General features: G+C 44.5%; 1 protein-coding gene across 4 annotated transcripts in view; it reads left to right on the top strand.

Annotated features, from left to right (window-relative positions):
- DNAH5 (dynein axonemal heavy chain 5) overlaps positions 1–14,216 on the top strand; it is a 183,438-nt gene that overhangs the window by 51,090 nt on the left and 118,132 nt on the right. For 2 of the 4 annotated variants that reach the window (XM_083518904.1, XM_083518905.1), the window contains exons 18-24: positions 2,827–2,989; positions 5,022–5,267; positions 7,955–8,145; positions 8,240–8,336; positions 8,952–9,088; positions 11,870–12,071; positions 12,995–13,230. In XM_083518904.1, coding sequence (XP_083375030.1) covers positions 2,827–2,989; positions 5,022–5,267; positions 7,955–8,145; positions 8,240–8,336; positions 8,952–9,088; positions 11,870–12,071; positions 12,995–13,230 — 1,272 coding nt within the window. Of the gene's footprint in view, positions 1–510; positions 626–1,321; positions 1,426–2,826; positions 2,990–5,021; positions 5,268–7,954; positions 8,146–8,239; positions 8,337–8,951; positions 9,089–11,869; positions 12,072–12,994; positions 13,231–14,216 lie in introns of those variants that run through there. The other 2 variants (XM_083518907.1, XM_083518906.1) reach the window with 2 other exon arrangements.

Raw genomic sequence — 14,216 nt, 5'->3', positions numbered from 1 at the left:
AAAGGATGGAAACCAGAGTGCACAGAAATGCCATTTACCTTCCCGCCGCAGCAATACCTATTTATCTACTTGCACTGGTATGCTTTCAAACTGCTAGGTTGGCAGGAGCTGGGACCGAGCAACGGGAGCTCACCCCGTTGTGAGTATTCGGACTGCTGACCTTCCAATCAGCAAGCCCAAGAGGCTCAGTGGTTTAGACCATAGCACCAACTGCATCCCAAGAGAGGGGGAGAACAGAGTGAGTGAACCAGAGGAAGGGGCAGAGCTTAGCTGTTTAGTGGGAAACCACAAAATGTATTTTCTCCTGGGTATCTGTTAGTCCCAAGTCTGCTCTCTACTGACTGGAGGCATGTAAGGTTGCTGGTACCCAATTTGCTGGTGGCCATAGAGACCAGTGTCTGCCTCTCAGGTGAGCAGCACCTGCATGACATCACAGTGGTTAGCCCCTCCCATTCAGGCAAGCATCATCATGTGGTCACAATGGCCTGTCTCTCCATTTCAGGCAGGCAGCATTGAAATGGACCATAGCACTGTGCAAGGACAGGGGCTACTTGTGTCGTTCTCATCACGATAGCATATTGTTGTAAAAGTAGCAGGTGGGAAGAGGAAAAGAGGGGGCCGGCAGGTACACCTGAGCAGTACAGGGCTTCTCTCTAGAGCTAGTGTAGAGATATTGGAAAGAAGTGGAAGAATGGTTTCTGACTCTCTAAATACAACAAAGTGCTATAGACGGCAATGTGCTGATACCCTAGAAAATCAGTGGAGTTGTGAGCCACAAACAGAAGCAGGCTAAGAATGGACTAGCAGCGGAGATAGGCATCCCAGATGTTACTGTGAGGCATCCACCTGAAGCAGGTTTTTTATAGAATCATAGACTTGTAGACTTGCTGGAGGAGACTCTTGAGAGTCCCATGGACTGCAAGAAGAACAAACCTATCCATTCTTAAGGAAATCAGCCCTGAGTGCTCACTGGAAGGACAGATCCTGAAGCTGAGGCTCCAGTACTTTGGCCACCTCATGAGAAGAGAAGACTCCCTGGAAAAGACCCTGATGTTGGGAAAGATGGAAGGCACTAGGAGAAGGGGACGACAGAGGACGAGATGGTTGGACAGTGTTCTCGAAGCTACCAGCATGAGTTTGACCAAACTGCGGGAGGCAGTGGAAGACAGGAGTGCCTGGCGTGCTATGGTCCATAGGGTCACGAAGAGTTGGACACGACTAAACGACTAAACAACAACAGACTTGTAGAGTTAGGAGGGAAACTGGGGATCAACTGGCCCAACCCCCTGCAATGTAGCTATCCCATACGGGGATCAAACCTGCAACCTTGACATTATCAGGACCATGCTGTAACCTATGGAGCTATCCAAAGAGATAAAGAAATCAGGTGGTGGGTATAAGGACAAGAGAATGAGACAGGAGAAGGTAAGGAGACTGGAAGGACAGTGAGCCTTGAGGGTAGGAATAAAGATTGAGAGGGGAGCAGCCAGCAGGGGCAGAAATGCTCACCCTGGAATGTTGCCTTCTGAAGACTGGCCTGTTTGTTTCTGCTGAAATGACATCGTCACAGTGAGTGTGGTGCAGGAATACCAGCCTGGGAATTGGGAGACTCGGGTTCAAAATCATTCCTGCTCAGCTATGCAGATCTCACTGGGTGACCCTCGGCCTGCCACTATCTTTCAAGCCAATCTGCTTCACAGGGCTGTTGGGAAGATAAAATGGATGGTGACAGCAGACATGTCTGTGTGTCTGTCTGTCTGTGTCTGGATAGGCCCATATATGCTTCCCTGAGCTCCTTGGAGCAATGATGAAACAAAAATGCAAGAAAGACTGTTGGCTCTTTCCATGTGTTTATGTAACTCAAGAGAACTACATATGCAGCTGTCTTGTTGCTAGCATTGCTAAGCTAGAATAAAACCTAATTTATTGACAGCTGCATGAATTATGATAGCTAGGAAGTGGAAGGGGCTGTTGTTGTTTAGTCGTTTAGTCGTGTCCGACTCTTCGTGACCCCATGGACCAGAGCACGCCAGGCACTTCTGTCTTCCACTGCCTCCCGCAGTTTGGTCAAACTCATGCTGGTAGCTTCGAGAACACTATCTAACCATCTCGTCCTCTGTCGTCCCCTGCTCCTTGTGCCCTCCATCTTTCCCAACATCAGGGTCTTTTCCAGGGAGTCTTCTCTTCTCGTGAGGTGGCCAAAGTATTGGAGCCTCAGCTTCACGATCTGTCCTTCCAGTGAGCACTCAGGGCTGATTTCTTTAAGAATGGATAGGTTTGTTCTTCTTGCAGTCCATGGGACTCTCAAGAGTCTCCTCCAGCACCAAAATTCAAAAGCATCAATTCTTTGGCAATCAGCCTTCTTTATGGTCCAGCTCTCACTTCCATACACCACTACTGGGAAAACCATAGCTTTTACTATACGGACCTTTGTTGGCAAGGTGATGTCTCTACTTTTTAAGATGCTGTCTAGGTGCTAGTTGAATATAAAATGGAAGAATGGTATAAAGAGGTGTGGGATATGGTTATTAATGATAAATTAACATGTGCCATTAAGCTAATACAGGGGATATGCAGGAGAAATGATTTTGAGGAAATATGGAAGGCGTTTGTAGAATTTGTACTGTTAAAACGGAAAAGGGTGAAACCATCGCAAGAGGTGTTGAAATTTTGGGAGGTTGGATAGTTACAATGGAATGGTCTCGGTGGTGGGGTGCATATATTTATTCTTATTTGTTTATTATTATTACTTTCAAAATAAAAAAGAAGATTTTTAAAAGAAAAAAAAGAAAAAATTAAATCTAAATGATATTGGCATTTTTGCAGGAACTCTGTACGAAGGGAGCATGCACTTTGCACCTGAAAAGCTCATTGGTGGAGGAAGCAGCAAATGAGCTTATCAACATGTTACTGGACACAGAGGGGCAAATCAGAGGGGATTCTGGCAATAAGTTTCTGAGTGGAAGCAGCAGTGAGGAAATGCATGAAGGTAAGGACTGGCATTCCACCATATGTTAACTCATAGTCTATTTCAGGTATGGGAAATCTCTGGCTTGGGGGCCAGTCTTGGCCATCCACGTGTTCTAACTTGGCCTGCAACCACGCCCACACACCCATCAGCTGATGTCACCAGTGATGTCAGCTGATGGGCGAGAGGATGGGGCCTTCGCTGCATGCCCTATTCCCAGCAGAGAAGAGGACTGCATAGCCAAGGCAGCAGGATTTCAGCTGAATTGGAGAAGCGCGCAAGCTGCTTCAAACAGCACTTTTGTGAAGCGCTTTAAGGCAGCTCCTGCAGTCTCGTTTCAGCTGAAATGGGGCTGTGGAAGCTGCTGTGATATGCTTCACAAAAACATTACACAAGAGGTTTCAAATATTTCTTTTGAAAGTGGATGGTCGGTGGTCGGAAGAAAGGTTACCCCCTACCTTATTGCTGTCACTGCCATTTGCAGGAGAAGCATGTGAGTCTTAAACGGGTGAGGGTAGAGACTCAGAAAGGCTTTTGCAAGTCTCCTCTCCCTGAAGTTCAGAGGGAAAAGGACTTAAAAGACAAATGGGAGGAGACTTACATACACCTTTGCCAGTCTCCCGCCTTCCTTTTTAAGTCCCTGATCTTGCGCCAATCTTAATGGGGTGGTGGACCCACAAAAGTGTTTGCGCAAGCTTCTTTCCACTTGCCTTTTAAGAGCAGAGCAAAAGATATTTTGACAGGTGGGCGCCCCATGCAGAGAAACTCGACACTGAGATTTCAGAAAATGCACGAGAGCAGAGTGCTCATAATATGACATTGATGGATAATTTCCTTGTTGTACTGTGCTGTGTTTTGTACAAGCTAGTAACTGAAATAATTCTGTGCAGTTGTAGTTGCTCTTTGTAATGTTTAATGAAAATAATAATACTAACTTTTAAAAAGAGAAAAAGAAATAGTGATTCCTGTCTGAAACTGCACTAGGCATTGCTCATGTACTTTCAGACCTATATCTGCAAGCAAAAGTTCTAAAAAAATTGTTCTTAAAAAGAGAAAGGAAAGTTGAGGTTCTCAGGCAATTCTGTACCTGGTCAATTTTGTGTGTGGATTGTCTGTGCTCCTGAAGCATCACAGTATCGTTACGAGCCATTATGAACAGTTCAATGTATAGCCTGGGGCATCTCAGTTCTGACCATAGCTGTCAACCGTCCCTTATTTGGTGGGAAACTCCCTTATCCCAGCGCCGTGTCCCGCTGCTGTCCCTGGTTGATGATGTCCCTTAAATTTCCTGGGTTTCAAAGGAAGCAGCTCCTCTCCCTCCCTCCCTGATGGCCAGGGAGGCTCCAACTGTGTTGCTTGGCTGCATTGCTCACCCAATAAGGAGTCGAAGAACGACTGGGGGTGGAGCTTGCATGCCTTGTGCCGATCAAATCAGCCGCATTGCCTGGGGACTCGCCTTTGCTAAGTGCTTCCCAGCGGAGAGGTGACGGTGGTTTTCCTTGCTGCATCTCCTTTGCCGGGTTGCTGCGCTGTGGGAACCACCACTTGAGGCTTTGTTTGGCTGCTGTCTGGGCTTTCTGCCTTTGGCTTGGAGGGGCTCAAAAGTTGAACATACTTGTGCTTGGAAAATCCCTTATTTTGGCTGCTGATCCCTTATTTTCGAGGCTGCTGGTCCCTTATTTTCAAATCTGTAAGCTGACAGCGATGGTTCTGACTCATATTAACTAGCTAATTACATAAGTGGCTGACAACAAGAAAAAGTGAGAGAAAGAAACAGACAGACAGACAGACAGACAGAAGGCATGTTCAGATGAACACAAAATATCTCTAAGGGGGATGGGTGCATGTGCAAGCCCTAGTCCCAATTTCATTGTGAGCGCTTCTCCCCTCCCCTTGTTGCACAGGGAAGGTCTGCATAAAGTTTCTATTCATATTGACACAGAACTTTCTGTGCGACTGGGGACTCAGGCACCTTTGCTGTGCAACACAGTCAAGATGAAGGACTTGCTGCTCAGAAGGCTACTGACTTAACTCCACTGATTACTGTTCCTAGGAGCGGAGGAGGACGGGCCATCAGACCCCTTAGCATCCTCGCACACAGCTAGCCAGATGTCAGCAGGCTTGTCTTCCCCCTTGACCAAGAAAAAGAAGAGGGAAATGGAAATGCTAGAGGAAGAAGCCCAAGAGCTGCTGTCCCATTTCAACCACCGGAACGTGGATGCTCTTCTGAAAGTTACGCGCAACACCCTAGAGGCCATGCGAAGGCGCATCCAAGCCTCTTCTATGTTCAGCTTCTTAGGTAAGTCTCGTGCCATACTCAGCAGAAACAGCTGGGCATAGCGAAACCACGGTTAAAATTTCAAACATCCCATCTTCTTACAAGCTGTTGTTGATGGAACTGGCTGTTGGTGGCCTTAGGTGAGACTGCACAGTTGGGTGGTACAATATTTGGCTTGTTTAAAGCTTTGCCAGATCAGCCAAGGCCAGCTCAAGACATTTTGCCCCTGAGTCAAAGGGCTAGCTGTTGCCTTACTTCCCCAATTCCACATTGAAAAGCTCATTAGGCTGGCAGATGAATCTTTCCCCTAACATACAGTATTTCACTGTCCCCCAAGGGCAGCAGGTTACCTTAGGGCAGGCTTCCTCAAACGTGGCCCTCCAGATGTTTTGAACTACAATTCCCATCATCCCTGACCACTGGTCCTGCTAGCTAGGGATTATGGGAGTTGTAAGCCGAAAACATCTGGAGGGCTGAGTTTGAGGAAGCCTGCCTTAGGGGATACAGGACAGGCTGCATGCTGTTTTTTGAACCGGCAATGGACTTACCGTATTTTTTGCTCTATAAGACTCACTTTTTCCCCTCCTAAAAAGTAAGGGGAAATGTGTGCTATGTAGCGAATGCAGGCTGCGCAGCTATCCCAGAAGCCAGAACAGCAAGAGGGATTGCTGCTTTCGCTGCGCAGCGATCCCTCTTGCTGTTCTGGCTTCTGAGATGCAGAATATTTTTTTTCTTGTTTTCCTCCTCCAAAAACTAGGTGCGTCTTATGGTCTGGTGCGTTTTATAGAGCAAAAAATACGGTATCTCCTGGACAAATCCTAATTTTTAGCATTGAGGCTGATTATTCCATCCTCTGCATCTCCCCACCGACTTGTGTGCTACACCATAGTCTATGCACAAAGCAATCAAACAGAGCAGATAAGATTCCCAGGGCACACAATCTGCTTCCCCTTGACATCAGTGGGATAACTTCCTCCGATGCTAATGGAGGTGGACTGTAGCTTCCTGAATATTGCTCTTTCATGCAAAAGGGGGAAAGAATGCAGACAGATTGGGGACAAAGGTGCTTTGAAGTTCTGCAGTGCATTGAAAATACATGCTAGTGCTTTCTTTATGAACCGCTGTGGGTTTTGATGAGGAGCATGGTTAAATAATCCTAGATGTCTGCGTTGACAGAATGCTGCTGTTTAATCAGAGACGATATGGCGTCGAGCAGACTTATGCTCTCTCAGCATGGACACCACACACAACCTTGTTTGCCGGCACACTGAGACACAGTGTGTGGCCCACAACGCAAGTGCTGCAAATCCTAGTATACGCCAGCAATACAGATTTGTTCTAGTGAAGGCACATCATGCGAACGTCTATAGGACTGAGGATTGGGTGGGTGTTAGGTGTGTTTCTGCTGCACATCTAATCTCCACTTTCAGATTGTTATGGTGGTCATCTCCTCTCCAGGGCTGCATGGCTAGCATGAGCCGGTGCATGTGGAATAATGGGCACCATGTGTGCAGGGTCTGTCTTTGCTGAGCCATATAAGGATTTACTAGGAATAGTTCTTTTTTTAGTTCAGCACCCCAAGCCAAACCAGAACCATGGGCACCTCCAGTGGAAACACTTTTGGAGTGTCACCAAGTCATCTGTGTCAGGGACTGGACTGAAGAGGAACGGTGGGGGCCGCCCCTTTCTCCTGAACCTTCTGGAGAACAGGAAGATAGTATAGATTTAGAACAGTGGTTTGCAGAAGGGCATAGTTCAGAGGCTGCAGAAGGCAGAAGCTGGGAAATACTGGAAGGGGAGAGCAGGAAGATGGAGAAGTACCGGGGGAGAACCAGCTGACACACTCAGTGTCCTTGGAAAGCATTCCTGCCCCCGCTCTCCCAAGACCAGATGGGCATTGAGGGTATTAGAACAGAGAGCTCAGAGGCAGAAAGCTCAGATTAACCGACGCGGGAGTGTTGTCAATTATGGGAGACATAGGGGAGTGGGACTTTACATGGAGCAACACCATCGTTGAATAGAGGCTACATTCTCTCTCTCTCTCTCTCTGTGAATACTGAATAAATTATGTGGTAAGGACTGTTTGTATTTATCAGCATTTTTGGCTGCCCCTGGGGGAGGGATAGGGTTCCCTGAAGCCTTGACACCTGGGAGATTCTTATTTTTCTTCAGCAGACTGTCCTGGATTAATAATGATTTGTCTGTCTTGCTGTCAGGGACTGTGCTGCAGAGGGCTGCACTGAGGAGGAATGTTGGGAGCCTCGCCCTCCCCCTGTTCCTGATCTGGATCTTGAATCTTCTCAGGAGCAGGAGGACAGTATAGATTTGGAACAGTGGTTTGCAGACGTAGTTCAGAAGGCAGAAGCTGGGAAATACTGGATGGGGAACAGATTCACAGTCTCTAGACAGCATTCCTCCACCGCCCTCCCCAAAGTCAAAAAGAGCTCAGAAAGTGGCAGAACAGAAAGCACAGAGGGTATAAACTCAGATTACGAGATACAGAAGTGCCGTAGATTAATAGGGACAGAAGGGGGTGGCGTCCTTAATTGGGAGTACCATCATTACTAGGAGATGTGTTCTTTGTTCTCTCGCTATGATTATTATAGTTTCTGACTGGTAAGAAGTCTCCTTTTCCTTTGTTCTGCTTATCTACTGCCATGGGGGAGAAAGCTGATTCCCCGAAGCCTGACGCTCGCCTTTCTTTTTAGATAAGGAGAGTGCCTCCAAGCAGAGACAGAGTGCTCAGCCCATCTTTAAGGCTAGCGTTATCCTTTCCATTCCAAATTTTGCTATGATGCCCACACTTGAGGAAGTACAGCAAACGCTCAACAAGGCTGTGGACTGCATTGTAAGCGTCATGAAAGGAGTTGGTCAGTGGAGCAAGGAGAGGCTATCCAAGGTATGGCACCTCTGTGTTTCTGATAACATTCCTGATAAGATACATTCAGGTTTGGGTACCACATAATCTCCCTCTCCCCTTTGTTTCTGCCCAGCAAAAGATGCTAGAAAGTAAAATGGCTGCTTTGCGAAATGAAGGAGACAGCGATTCTGAGACTGAAATGAGGCAAACTGAAGTTGGAAATATCCTTGGTAATACTTTGTAGCAATTATGTATGAATTTTGCCTTTATTACATATACTTGCAGAAATCTGTTACTTTTAAAATTGTTATTAAAACTTAAGGAACATTCATGGTAACTTAGATCTTCTAAGCAAGTGAAGCTTACATAATTTTTGGAGGAATTCATGAGCAGGATCCTGCAAGCAGGCTGACGTGTTCAACTCAGGATGATTTTTGCATGTTAAAACATCAGCCAAAACAGATGCACTAGTCCCCATGTGTATTTTTTTTGCCACATTCTATAATATATGGAGGCCCTCAAAGCCTGAAGTGAGGTGTAGCTTGTCAACGTAAAAATGAATACATGTCAAGAGACCTTGTCTGGAATCCATATTTAACAAATAAATAAGATAACAGAATCACTAGGAGAAGATTGAAATGCTCTCAAGGAAGCAATTGAACCAAGATCCTATTACTTAGCTTAGCATCAATATACTGCAAAGCTATCAGCATGTAATTTTAGGCTGTGCTTAAGTTTTTAGAATGGTCAGCACAATATATAATGAAGATGTGTTTTGAGATTTCTGATTTTGTCTCTGAGGCCTAATGTATTAATGTGATGATTGCAACTTTCCCCCGCTCAAGAAACTGCTTCGGATACAGCCTCTCTGATCTTGCCTTCTCCTGTCCAAAACAAGAATTACTACAAAAGCATTTCAGAGAATAAGGAAATAATTAAGCTGATGTCCGTTCTTAGCACATCTATCAATTCCACCAAAAGGGTAAGCAAATGTGTAGAGGGGATCTTTAAGTGAGGTGGCTGGTGAAAAGGAAGTAAACAAATTGGGAAGAGAAAAGAGTCACAGAAAGGGATGGGGAGGAAAGTACATGGAAAGCAAGAGGAAGAGGAGGAGGAGGAAGGAATTGGCAGAAGTCGGTGGAAAAATGGGACTGCAAACATTGTTAGGAGTGTCAGTTTGAATTTCTTAGTGCAGAAAGTATTGATCTGATGTGTAGAGATCTTTCCTATTCTAATTAATTCAAGAGGGTTCTGGAAGCTTCTCTTTGTGAAAGAAACAAGCAGAAGGTTCATGATGTTTGGGCTATTCCTTCAGAGAAGCTGAGTGCAGGTGGCTTAAACTGGTCCTGTTATCTCTTCTGTCAAGGTCATGCTGACTATAATAGTCAGGCCAGAAGGATCCCGGCTTTCACTCTTCCTATCTCTTTCCTTCTGGTGTGGTGTTCTGTATATAGTATGCTTAGTGTTAAGTTTCAGCTTTGTTATAAGTTATTGTAAGTTTAAGTTAAGTCTGCTGCAACTGGATTTCTTACGGACAGCGCCAATCCTGATTGGATTAGATTTGTTACCATTGTGCTCATTTGCCTCCAGTAGCAGTAAAGCTCTGCTGGATTAAATACAATTGCCTCTGGTCTATTTTTGGGGAATCCTGCCACATATTTAAGTTTTTACTATATGTTGCAGTGACATAGCATGGGGGGTGCAGGGGGGGGGGCCGGTCGCACCGGGCACAACATCTGGGGGTTAGGGTTAGGGTGCGCAAATCCACGGATTAGGGGGCGCAAATTACTTGCCTTGCCCTGGGTGCTGACAACCCATGCTACGCCACTGATATGTTGGAATCTGCTCTGCATCAATATTGAGTAGAATTTCCATGACAAGGAGAGGGTGGCAGAATGCAACTATTGCAGGACCATGTCTGACGTGGACAGCCTTCTGAGCTAGCAGAATTCCACAGTCCCTGAAATGGGGGGGGGGACAATAAATAAATCTCATTGGCTATAAGTGCTTAACTACTTTTGCTTTTGGCTTTGTGACTTTCCTTACATTGTGAAGGAAAACACCCTATCAAGAGCTTTGTCTCAGTACATGCCTGAAGGCCTTTTCTGTACCACACCAGGAACGGAAGGGCTGTTCTGGGTCCCTTCCATTTCCAGCCAACCAAACCCACATTGCAACACAGCATGTGATTTTGCCGTTCTGCAGAGAGCATCTTTGTTTGTTCGTTAAGCCATTCAAGACTGCAGGGTTTGCATACAGGAGCTAGAAAGAAATAGTGACCCTTTTGGACTATATAGCAGCCAGTTGAGATGGGACCTTTTTCTTGGCTCACAATGCTGGTCTGTTTGCATGTTTGGGAGCTTGTAGCTTTAATCTTTTGCAGTTTATGTAAACTGTAAATTAGATTTTTTTTGTGTGTGATTGTGGATGTTGCTTTGACCGAGCACACAACTCCATGCTAAGCTACTTGAATAAACACAACATTACAAACCTTTTTGAAGGTTCACAACTTCTTTTAAAATTTTTAAAATTAATTTTATTCCATATTACATCACAATGCAAATATACCAAAACCATCCCCACATAATCCCCATCCCCGCATATATTTATCATTTATATCCTCAATCAAATGTAATATTCTTTTGTCCCTCCCCCGCTTCCCTCCACCCCCACTCGATTTCCTCTACATTCTGAGATTACATTTATCTTGCATTCTGCAGACTTCTCAATTCATCTATGTATACTTATTGTCCTTCCTTACTAACTTACATTCCCTCAGATACTTTACATTTTAATCTAGGCATATTAGCATATATTTTTCCATATATTCATCAAAACATTTCCACTCCTTTTTAAATTTTTGATTCAATTGATTTCTTATAATAACTGTTAGTTTTGCCAAAGCTAAGTATTCATTTAATTTACAAATCCATTCCTCCCTTGAAGGTAGAGTTTGTGATTTCCGTTTAGCAGCAATCACTGCTCTAGCTGCCGTGCTATTTCTTCCCCATCAATCCAAGGAGATATGTCTCTGGTTTTTTAAATTATTGATATGTTCAGCATCATCTTTAATTCTTCATGTATTGCTGTCCAGAATTTCTTAATTTCCTCACATCTCCACCACATATGTATTGTTGTTCCTATTTCTTTACCACATCTCCAACAAATTTTGGATTTCAGTTTATATATCTTTGCCAACCGGTCTGGTGTTAGATACCACCTGTGGAACATCTTAACAAAATTTTATTTGATTGTGTATGAGGCGGTAAATCGAATAGCTTCTTGCCAGAGTTTCTCCCATTGCTCTAGATAAATAGTATGGCCGACATCTTGGGCCCATTTTATCATCGTTTCCTTCACTTCTTCATCCATCAATTCCTAGTCCAGTAGGAGATTATATGTTTTAGATAACAATTTCTTATTATTCTGAATTATTGTAATATTCAATTTTGAGTCCTCTTTTGCAAAGCCTTTCTTTTGATCAGAATTAAATATACTTCTTAGTTGCATATAATGCCATCTCTCAATTTCATATTGTCGTATCTCCTCCATAGCATGCACACAACTTCATGCTAAGCTACTTGAATAAATGCAACATTACAAACCTTCCCTAAGAGCACTTTTTGAAGGTTCACAACTTCTTTGGGTTTGTTTTCATTCTAATCTTAACTCTTCCTGCACATTTTTCCTAGGAACCAGGTAAAACATTGTAGTGGAGCTGGCTTATTCAGCCACCTTACTCTGTGACTTGTTAATGTTTCAGGAAGTCCTTGCAGCCTTGGAGCGCTTCAGATGTTACCATCATATCTGGCAGAGAGAGAAAGAGGAAACCATTGAAAACTTCATCAAAGGAAGCCCTCTGCTCTCTGAATTTGAATCCCAAATTCTATATTACAGAGACTTAGAACTCGAAATTAACTCTGAGCCTGAATACATATGTGTGGGAACAGTTGCGCTGTTTACTGGTATGGTGATTTAATATTCAAATGCCATCAAATTCATGCTAGTCTCCGTTGCATTTGCAAATCTTGCTTAAAACAAAAAGGGTGCAATCCATCACACACCTCCCTGAGAGTAAATCCCATTGAACTCATATATAGCATTTGTGTTGTAAATGTCACTCCTTTTGCTCTACCTATTGGTTCTAATGAACGTACAGTCGTACCTTGGAAGTCGAACAGAATCCATTCCGGAAGTCCGTTCGACTTCCAAAACGTTCGGAAAACCAAAGCATGGGTTCTGATTGGCTGCTGTGTTAGCCCCGTCGGACATTCAGCTTCCAAAAATAGTTTGCAAACTGGAACAGTCACTTATGGGTTTGCGGCATTTGGGAGCCAACAAGTTCCGGAGTTAAACTGTTCCAAAACCAAGGTATGACTGTATATTAGGTAAAGGTAAAAGGACCCCTGACTATTAGGTCCAGTCGTGACCGACTGGGGTTGCGGCACTCATCTCGCTTTATTGGCCAAGGGAGCCAATACAGCTTCTGGGTCATGTGGCCAGCATGACTAAGCCACTTCTGGAGAACCAGAACAGTGCACGGAAACGCCATTTACCTTCCCATCGGAGCAGTACCTATTTATCTACTTGCACTTTGACGTGCTTTTGAACTGCTAGGTTGGCAGGAGCAGGGACCGAGCAATGGGAGCTCACCCCGTTGCAGGGATTCTAACCGCCAACCTTCTGATCGGCAAGTTCTGTGGTTTAACCCACAGAGCCACCTGCGTCCCATGACTGTATATTACAATGCACTATAAAAGCTGTTTTGTTTTTGGTCCCTTCTTGCCAAATTCATGGAACTGGGAAAGGAGAGGAGGGGTGGATTCAGGAAGGGGTGTGTCACTACTTCCTTAGCTAGCTGTCACTGAATGATTTTTTGTTCCCTCAGCGGATCTGAAATTGGCCCTAACAACAGAAACCAAGGCTTGGATGGTTGCGTTTGGACGTCACTGTAACAAGAAGTACAGGACAGAGATGGAAAACATATTTACCTTTGTAGAGGAAATCAGCAAGAAACTGAACCGTCCAATTAAAGACTTGGATGACATAAGGATAGCAATGGCTGCCTTAAAAGAGATCCGAGAGCAACAGATCCCCATAGACTTCCAAGTGGGACCAATTGAGGTAGTTGGAAAGGGAGCCTGTACCCGTTTCCTGATGTGATCTTTGGCGCTGAGTTGTGTCTGTCCCCTGCTGCCCCATCCTGGCCCGCAACTCAGGGTCCTAGCACAGTCTGCTGTGCTCTTTTGTTTATTTTATATAATTCCCCTCCCCAATGCAATTTAATATCCTGCCTTTCTCTCCTAGTGGAATTTCAAGGCAGCTAAGAACATCAAAACAATAAAATGTCACATAAAAAACAAATTAAATTTAGATGCTGATCAAACCAATTTTCCTCCCCATACCTGATGTTGATGCAAAGTTATGGACTCCTTTATACTTCCCCTCCATTTTACAAACAAATTAGGTATTTTATATATTTCTCCACAGCTTAATCTGCTATTGTATGTTTATGATGGGGCTCGTTATTGCTTCAACTAACACAGTAGTACAGGATCCATCGAAAAGATAGCTTGAAATCATTTTGGTCAACAGTGTTTCACATGAGATGTTAATGATTTTTCCTTTGTCACTATTTAACTGTTTAGTGACATGTCAGTGTGGTGTAGTGGTTAAGAGCGGTAGTCTCGTAATCTGGGGAACCGGGTTCGTGTCTCCGCTCCTCCACATGCAGCTGCTGGGTGACCTTGGGCCAGTCACACTTCTCTGAAGTCTCTCAGCCCCACTCTCCTCACAGAGTGTTTGTTGTGGGGGAGGAAGGGAAAGGAGAATGTTAGCCGCTTTGAGACTCCTTTGGGTAGTGATAAAGCGGGATATCAAATCCAAACTCTTCATGTCAGGTTGTGCAAAATGTTCCTTGCTTTGGTGGATGTTGAAAAGCGACATTGAATTCTTTGTGCATTTCTCTAGAAAAAAGAGAGGATACAGTGGTGCCTCGCAAGACGAAAAGAATCTGTTCTGTGATTCTCTTCGTCTAGCGGTTTTTTCGTCTTGCGAAGCAAGCCCATTGACGGATTAGCGCTATTAGCGCTATTAGCGGCTTTTAGCGG

The sequence above is a fragment of the Podarcis liolepis genome (assembly GCF_965112155.1).
Source record: "Podarcis liolepis genome assembly, chromosome: 8".
In the NCBI taxonomy this organism is placed as follows: Eukaryota; Metazoa; Chordata; class Lepidosauria; order Squamata; family Lacertidae; genus Podarcis; species Podarcis liolepis.
This window is presented reverse-complemented; position numbering and strand designations above follow the sequence as displayed.